This window comes from Hemicordylus capensis, chromosome 15 (assembly GCF_027244095.1).
Source record: "Hemicordylus capensis ecotype Gifberg chromosome 15, rHemCap1.1.pri, whole genome shotgun sequence".
NCBI classification, from domain to species: domain Eukaryota; kingdom Metazoa; phylum Chordata; class Lepidosauria; order Squamata; family Cordylidae; genus Hemicordylus; species Hemicordylus capensis.
Genome location: NC_069671.1, coordinates 16860915 through 16870262, shown reverse-complemented (window position 1 = coordinate 16870262; position 9348 = coordinate 16860915). Strand labels below are relative to the sequence as shown.

Sequence of the window (9348 nt, the reverse complement as noted above, 5' to 3'; positions counted from 1 at the left end):
TCTCTCTCTCTCTCTCTCTCTCTCTCTCTCTCTCTCCTTTCTTTCTCTTTGTGAAGATGTCCATTCACAGGCAACTTTGACTCAGCCTGCCTCCCAGTCCGTTTCCCTGGGCCAAACCGTTAAGGTCTCCTGTGCAGAAAGCAGTGGTGGTAGTTGGAGTAGCTACTACCACTGGTATCAACAGAAACCTGCGCAACCTCCTCGCCTTGTGATTTATGACACTACTAGCAGGGCAAGCGGGATCCCAGATCGGTTCACTGGTTCTGCCTCTGGAAACACTGGATCCTTAACCATCAGTAATGTCCAGGCTGAAGACGAGGCTGACTATTACTGTGGCGTGTGGTACAACACTGATAGCACGTTTCACAGTGATGGAATTGAAAGGGGAACTGAGACAAAAACCTTCTGTCCCATCGTAAGGAACCAAGACTACTTGGAAAGCTTCTTGTGACCAGTGTTGCCATCTGTGTGTCATTATAAAAAGCTGAAATGCATTGAAAAGCTGTCTAGTTCTTCCTGCTGCTGTACAACCAGACTGCCTGTCCACTCTCCCAGATCGCCCCACATAATTAGGTCATCCGCACAATCAAAATCTGTGTTCTATCCGGGTTTGGGGGCTGTGTGTGATCCCACTTTCTGGTTGTGGGGAAGCAAGGTAGGATGAAAACCTGGGCAACTTTTCCTCCTACCTTGCTTCCATACATTCAATTCTACCAAGTTTTTCTCCCATCACTTCTATCCCGGTTTTCCTCCCACCTTGCTTCCACACAGTCACTTCTATCCAGGTTTTCCTCTGGCCTTGCTTCCACACAACTGCAAATTAGGACCATAGACAGCTCCCAAACCCGGGTAGAATACAATTTCTGACAGTATGAATGACCTCTGTGATTGCCCCACACAATCCAACTGGAGGGCCCCATAAGCAGAGATCGTGGTGAGAATGGGCAGGTTCTTTGTAGAAGACAACTTGCTGTGTCCTCAAAGCAAACCCTATGTAGAGCAAACAGCTCCAATTGACTCAACCAGGTGAGATCCTGGATCGGATGCCACATGCCCACCACTGTTCTCTCTAACCGGGATTCCCAGATGTTGTTGACGAGAACTCCCAGCACTCCTAGCTGCAATGGCCTTTGGCTGGGGATTCTAGGAGTTGTACTCAACAACGTCTGGGAATCCCTGTTGGTGGGAACACTGGTGCCCACTTCAAGAGGCGTTAAGTATAATGGTTCTGATTCCCAGTTTAGGCTGGTGCTGGAGGAGTGTGTGTGTGTGTGTGTGTGTGTGTGTGTGTGTGTGTGTGTGTGTGTGTGCTTCCTTCCTTGCCTTCTGGTATGTCTCCAAGGGTTCATTGACTTAATCACTCTTAGGGACAGGATGGAAGGACTAGATAGGGCTTGCTCAGGTTTGGCTGGATTGTGCCCAAGAACTTTGCTTTAAACTATTAGGCAAAGCGTATGCGATGTTGGCTGCCCTTGCTTCAGCCTGCAGTGGGTGATGTTTGGCCAGTTTCCACACATAGCACCAAAGGAGAGATGCTCAAAGGCCACCTGCATGCTCACTCATGTGTGGTGAAGTGGAGCAGGAGAATGGTTTGCCACCCACGGGTGCTCTTCTTTCTGGGTCTTCCTGACTGAGTTCAATCAGGCATAGAGCTGAACTGCCAAGGAACTTCTGGCTCCATTCGAGAATCGAGTCGGAATGTTGAATAATTCCTGCCCGACCTAGGAACTGGCCTTATCCGTATCGGTTTCCTTGTGTTCTGAATGGAAAAGTGGCTAGAGAAAAGGCCTGGCCCTGAGTCGGCACCGGACGAGCTGTGCTTTACTCTACCATGGAAATAAGAGGCAATTCAAATGCTCCAGTTTACCTGGGTCATGTCTAAGACTATTTTTTTAAAATGTCAGGGGGGGAAATCTGAATAATGTCATTGGCTGTATGTATAACATCTTCTTTGGCCATCCTAATGTCGCTGTAAATGGTTCCCTCATATGACTTCCCCCCAGCCTAAGAGGTCATTCACACAATCAAAAACAGTGTTCTTCCCGGGTCTGGGAGCTGTGTGTGCCCCCATATTTTGGCTGTGTGGAAGCAAGGTAGGAGGAAAACCTGGGTAGAAGTGATGGTGTGGAAGCAAGGTCGGAGGAAAAACTACCTAGGTTTTCCTCCTACCTTGCTTCCACACAACCAAACATTGGAAGGACACACAGCCTCTACCCAAACAAGGGTAGAACACAGTTCTTGCTTGTGTGAATGACCCCTAAGTGTAGCGAAGCCATGTTCAGTTGCTGTTTGTAAAAGTTCCTGGGCCGAAACATTCATGATGAATTATGAGTGGCTACCCTGACTCCTTCCTCTTCATCCTGGCCAAAGTGGTGGCTGGTCCCAGGCTGTTTAATCTCTTCTGTATGCAAATCTGTTCTGTGGTGTCTGCCATTGCGAGAACATCATGTCTCCTCCCTGGGATAGGAAGTTCTAGCGGAGCCAATGAGAGGAGAATGTATTTGCATTTTCATGAATATGTATTATGTTATTCTGGAGGATTTAAGCGAGGAGGAGGAAGATGCCACCCCGTTATCAGCGAAAGCACAATCCCTCTTGAGAGATCACCATGGCCTGGGCACTGGTTTTCCTTACACTTCTCAGCTACTGCTCAGGTAAGGCCATGGAGGACTCACGTCAAAGATCTCAGGACCAAGAGCAAAGCTTTGCTCTTTATTATACGCATTCTTACAGGATGTTTAAAATACAATTTTCAGACACAGACACTGAATTAAGGTCGTTGAAATCTATTTTCTCTCTCTTCTTCTCCCCGACACAGGTGTCATTTCACAGGCAACTGTGACCCAGCCTGTCTCCACATCTGGGTCTCTGGGACAAACTGCCAAACTCTCCTGCACCAGAAGCAGCAGTGGGAGCTGGAGCAGCACTTATTACTGGGTTCAACAGAGACCTGGACAGGCCCCTCGCTTCGTGCACTGTAACGGCTGTAGCAGGGGAGAAGGGATCCCGGACCGGTTCACTGCCTCTGCCTCAGGAACCACTGCCCAGTTAACCATCACCAACGTCCAGCCTGAAGACGAGGCAGATTATTACTGTGTTGTCTGGTATAGCACTGGTAGCATGTTCCACAGTGGTACAATCTCATGGGGAACTGAGACAAAAACCTCCTCTCTCCCTCCCCAGAGGAGGGAGCCGAATCAAGAAACTTTAAAGAGCTGGCTTCCACCAAAAGGAAAGAAAAAAATCACACATTATCAAATGCCAGGCTGCAAAACCAACATGAACAAAAAAGATGAACACTCTGTGCTGGTGCTTTAATGGCTTGAATGTATCCCCGGCTTAAAAGTGCTATGGGGCAGGGCCTCAATCTGTTTAATCACAAGTATGGAATGCACAGACAGACCATCTAGTTCCACTCCTTTTGACAAGTCAGGGCAACAGCAACCCAGATCGCCTCACATAACCACGCAGGGATTACTCATGGTGCATCACGGATTGGGCCAAGATATTGTAGGGCATGATTTCCTCTCCCCACAGCCCTCGTGGGGCTGACCTTTTGGTGAGCTTTGGAAGTGTCACAGGGGGCAGGGAGGTTGAGAGCACCCCACTCTCTCTTCTTGTGCTTCTTGCAAACCTTGCAAGGTACTGTGGGGTAGAGGCTCTCTTGTGTGGGGCAGAGGGGTCCCAAGGAGCTGTCCCGATGGCAGCAGTGTGTGTGTGTGTATGGCGGGGATCTCACAACCCCACTGGCACTCCATTAAGATGCTGCCTGAGATGACTCCCTCATCTTGTCTCATGAAAGGGCTACCCCTGCTCACCCAACTCAAAGCCATTTCTTTGCCAATCCAAGCTCTCCAGATATCTGACTTGAAACTTCACAAGATTGTAGTACAAGAAGCCCATTTTAGGAAGGCTGTTTTAGGAAGACGAACATGGAAGAAATCCTCTGTTCTGAGTTCCCACAGGTGGTGCTGGCTACATGTGAGCACTAAGATCTGATGGAGCTGCTCTGGGAAGAGCAGCTGTCTGCTTGCATGCAGAAGGTCCCAGGTCCCCTCCCTGGTAGCAACTCCAAGATAGATAGGTCTGAGAGAGACTCCTGCCTGCAACCTTGGAGAAGCCGCTGCCAGTCTGGGTAGACAATACTGAGCTAGATGGACCAAGGGTCTGACTCAGTAGATGGCAGCTTCCTGTGTTCTTATGGTGATAGCTGGCTATTCTGGCTGTCTCCTTTAGGCGGAGATGTTGCTCCATTCTCTCCACAGTTGAAGAATTAGACTTCAGAGACCCCCTGCAGACGCAGCACCTGTGGTGTGAGTTGAAGCACAAGACTATTCAGCATGCACGCCTCCTCTCTGGGGACATTTTCTTCACTCATGCTTAGAGATGAAGTCATCGTACCCCACCCAAGAAGAGAGGCGAAGACTCATGGCTGTAAAAAGACCTGAAGTTGACTGTGTGACAATGTGCTACGAAGGATCAAAGGCTTTGGAAGGGTCTCTCCTTTAGGGAACTGCTCATTCCAGGTCCTTATATTGTGGACTGTGCACAGGAGTGAGCAGCTGTTGTTCAAAATAAGGTGCACATAGTGTGGTTTGAGTGGACAGAGAGAAGCTTTCCTCCCTCTCTCATAGTAGCAGAACCATTCATCAAAGCTCAATTCAGGACGGAGAAAATAACTTAATCCTTTGCACAATGTGTAGTTAAATCTGTGGAATTCGTTGCTGGAAGATCTGTTGAAGGCCATCAATGTAGATGGTTTTAAAAAGGGATTAGGCAAATCCACGGCTATTAGTCTCAGCCTGGCTAGCTGTATATTTCCATGAGGATCAGAGAGGGCATACCCCTGTTGCTCTGGAACACCAGCAGGAGGGGCCCGTGTCACTCTTTCCCCCGGTTGTGGACTTCCCAGAGGCACCTGATGGGCCACTGCGTGAATCAGGATGCTGGACTAGATGGGCCTTGGGCCTGATCCAGCAGGGCCTTTTTTAACGCTCTTAAGATGCATCTGAATCTGGAGGGATTCTCTGGCAAAGTCTCTCTTGCTGTTCGTAGTACAGAACAGGGTCTTAAAGATCAACTTGCTTGGATCCTAGACAGTGGTAGCTCAAGACCCTTGTGCACCTGAACTGGGTCCAGCTCCCTCGGTTCTGAAATACATGCACCTCCTCCTCCAACAAATAAGATGAATGGGAGTCCATTTTGAGAGCCTCCATTCATTGCTATTCATGATTCTAATTAGGAAAAGAAAACATGATTCTCTCTTTTAATTGTGATTGGGAGGTTGACCACACAGCTGCCTTTCTCAGGCGGAAGCAAGCCGACTCCCATAACAATTAAAGACTGCCAAAATGAGGAGGAAAAGCCAAGATTTCGGATGTTTCCCACACCTGGCATTTTCCAAAAGTCTGTATTTCTGTTTAATGACTTCATAAGAGGCAAGCCCCCTCTTAACAAGAAAAGTAAAGACACTTTGCAAGCCGTTGAATGTCCAAAGAAAATTCAATAAAAACAGTATGCAATAAAGAGTTATGTATCCTTTCTCCACGACCTGATTATTTATTTATTTAGTAAACATGTAATAAATATCAATGTATTTATTAATAAAGATTAATACCTATATTTATATTAATAAAATAATAAATATTTAATAAATATCAATATCTTTATTCATATTGATGTTTATTTATGTATCCGATCTCTATACCGCCCTTCCAAAAATGGCTCAGGGCGGTTTACATTAAAAAAATGATAAAGGAATATTTGCACAATCCAAACTCAAAATGCCCCACCTGCAACCTATCCTACACTGAGCATATCCACAAGTGACAGGTTTAATACTAAACATGTATTCTTGGCAATTCATATGACAATGCCCTTTCTTTTCATTTCTCGCAACATGTTTCACAGTAACATTTACACTTCCATGGCCTCATCTTCATCCTGGACACAGCAAGGTGCTTTCCCCGATATTTGTCGATATCTCTTCCATGCAGTTGTGTCCTGTGAATATTTGCTTTCCTAGAACAACACATATTCTCAGCAGAACTAGGAAGTTCTAGCACAGCCAATGGCCCTAGGGCAAATTTGCATGGAGGGGGTCCTTCTGCAGCTCCGGAGGATTTAAGAAAGGAGCGAAAAGGTTCCACCCAGTTATCTGGTTCCTTCAGAAAGGCAAAGCCTTCTCGCCATGGCCTGGGCTCTGTTTTCCCTTGCACTTCTGAATTACTGTTTAGGTATGATTGGTTTTAGATCAGTCTCTGTGTCAGGAGCAGTGAATCTGTTTGCGTTAATTATGCTATCATGGGGTCATCCTGTCTTTGTGCTATTTGAGGGACCAGTAAATTCATTATACTCTTTTTTCTTTCTTTTTCAAAAAGGGGTCAGTTCTCAGAGTGTGACTCAGCCTGCCTCTGCGTCTGCGTCCCTGGGCCAGACCGTGAAACTCTCCTGCACAAAAAGCGGTGGCGGCAGCTGGTACGACTGTAGTTGGTACCAGCAGAAACCTGGTCAAGCCCCTCGCTTCGTGTGGTACAGCAGCAGCACCAGGGGAGACGGGATCCCGGATCGGTTCTCCGGCTCCACCTCTGGGGACAATGGGCATTTAACTATCACCAACGTCCAAGCTGAAGACGAGGCAGATTATTACTGTGCCAGGTGGCATTACACTGGTAGCAAGTATCACAGTGGTACTGTCTAATGGGGAACTGAGACAAAAACCTGCTCTCTTCATCCCCAGAGTGTGGAACCCAGAATGCTAAGAAAGCTAAATGTGACCAGTGCCTCAATCTGACACAATAAAATGCAGTGTTAAAAAGTAAAAAAAAGAGAAACATTTAAAAAAAGGTTTAATGCTTGCTAATATACCAGGAACGAATAGGCACATTTGCCTCCAATAAAAAATGGCACCATGCATCCCTGCTTGTATATTTCTTGGGGGCTTGCTGCTTGAGCCCCATATCTCTTGGATGGCTGAGGGTACCCTGTGGGACCAATACATCTGTTCTGAGACTAGTGCGGGAGGAATTCATAGCTGGACACTCAGACTTCTGATCACACAGTCATTGACGGTGTGATTGGGTGCAAATTCAGAAATACTGCCACAGGGGCGTAGCAAGGTTGGTGCAGGCCCAGAGACCAGATTTTAAAGCTGTTCTGGTATCTCCAGGTCTTAACACTCACATCAGTTTCGGAGGATGAATACAACTGAAGGAAGCCTGGGCGGGTGTGCAGGTGGGGGAGTCAGTCATGTGACTTGCCTCTGGGGGCCCCCCCCAAGGCAGTGGGCCCCCAAACAACTGTCTCCCCTTGTCCTATTATAGTTACACCCCTGTATTGCCAGGGAAAACAGCCAAAAGCATGCCCGAACCATGTAAGGGGGGCAATTTTGGAGGCCGGCGGGGAGAGGAGGTGCCTCCGGAGGCCCCCCTGCAGCCGTGCTAGTGACCCCCGGAGGGGGTAAGTGACTAAAATTTTATTTTATTTTATTCATGATCCCTCCACAAACTGAACAAAATGGGGGGCGGGGGTTCGAGGAGGTGCCGGACCGAACAGGCCAGCCGGTTTTGTGCACACCCCTAATATCCACAAGTGTCCTTGGAAACACTAGTAAAAATTCTATTCTTTTCTATTCTTTCAGTCCCAGTTGCTTTTCGCAGTGTCTTATATGCCTCCATCACCTCTTTTTTTTTTTTTTTTGCATCTTGGACAAAGGGTTTCCCCAATATAATGAAATCTCTCCTTCATGCAAATGCCCCATGATCATTGGCTTTGCAAGCACAACACATATTCTCTGGGAAGAAACAAAGCTCTAGCAGAGCCAATGACCAGAGGCCACATTTGCATGGAGAGCATCCTTCTTGAGCTCGAGAGGGTTTAAGAAAGGCTGGCCAAGGTACCACCCAGTTATCTGTTTTCTCCATTTATCTGTTATCTGTTTCTAGCGGACTCACCATGGCCTGGGCTCTGTTTCTTCTTGCACTTCTCAATGACTGCTCAGGTAAGGGCATGGCAGTGAAACTTTACATAGCCCTTTTGACCTCGAAAAGCAAATCCGTTTGCATTCTTTGGCTGATCATTGGATTGTCATGCTTTTTGAAATGATATTTGGGAGACCATTATGAAGCGCTTTGTGAACTCATTGCCCCTTTATCCCGCTTTCTTTTTCTAAAAGGTGTCCTTTCTCAGGCAAGTGTGACTCAGCCTTCTTCCGCATCTGTGTCTCTGGGCCAAACGGCAAAACTCTCCTGCACAAAAAGCAGTGGAGGGAGCTGGGGCAGCTATTATACCTGGGTTCAACAGAGACCTGGACAGGCCCCTCGCTTTGTGCACTGTGATGCTTGCGGCAGCAGCAGGGGGGAAGGGATCCCGGATCGGTTCACTGCCTCTGCCTCTGGAGATGTTGGTTATTTAACCATCACCAATGTTCAGGCTGGAGACGAGGCAGATTATTACTGTATGAGGTGGTACAGCACTGGTCGCATGTTCCACAGTGGTACAATCTAACGGGGAACTGAGACAAAAACCTTCTCTATTCCTCCTCAGAGTAGAGAACCCAGAATAAAAAGAAGAGCTTTATGTCATGAGTACCCAAACCCGTTTGAATTATTATGCTGAAATGCATAGAAAGGTCATTGACTTCTTTGCAAAAGGAACATAGGAAGCTGCCTTCTACTGAGTCAGACCATTGGTCGATCAAATGCCGTATTGTCTACACAGACTGGCAGCGGCTTCTCCAGGGTTGCAGGCAGGAATCTCTGTTTGCCAGAGAGGGAACTTGGAACCTTCTGCAGGCAAGCATGCAGATGCTCTTCCCAGAGTGGCCCCATCCCCTAATAGGGAATATCTTACAATGCTCACACCTGTAGTCTCCCATTCAATGCAAACCAGGACACAGCCTGCTTAGCAAAGGGGACAATCCATGCTTGCTACCACAAGACCAGCTCACAATTCAGAATCACCTTCCCACACTCCCAAATCACCCCACATAATCCAACTGGAGTGTCCCGCAAGGGTCCCTCATGTTCCTTAAAGCATTTCATAGCAAAACACCGAATTCCAGATATCTCAGAGAAGTGAGTTCTTAAACTCTACCGGACTCTCATACAAGAAGTTCATTTTAGGAAATCTGACATGGAAGAGAGACCCCATGAGTCCTTGCCGGTGTTGATAGCCTGCTATTCTGGCTTTCACCTTTAGGTGGAGGCATTTGGCCATTCTGTAACTGAATATTTAGACAGACAATATTTGGACAATTAACTGAATATTTATACAATTTTACTTGCTACCAATCCTGCACTGAGAATATTCACAAGTGACACATTTCACATTAAATATGTGACGTGCAGA

At 47.1% G+C, this 9348-nt stretch overlaps 2 gene segments (V, D, J or C); both read left to right on the top strand.

The window, feature by feature from the left end:
- The first annotated feature begins 2577 nt into the window (after window positions 1–2577).
- LOC128338041 (immunoglobulin lambda variable 2-23-like) lies at window positions 2578–4384 on the top strand. The segment is given in 3 exon segments: window positions 2578–2654; window positions 2819–3133; window positions 4266–4384. Coding segments are annotated over 3 exon segments (480 nt in total).
- Window positions 4385–6171: 1787 nt separating this feature from the next.
- LOC128338039 (immunoglobulin lambda variable 3-19-like) lies at window positions 6172–6700 on the top strand. The segment is given in 2 exon segments: window positions 6172–6236; window positions 6381–6700. Coding segments are annotated over 2 exon segments (366 nt in total).
- Window positions 6701–9348: the final 2648 nt, after the last annotated feature.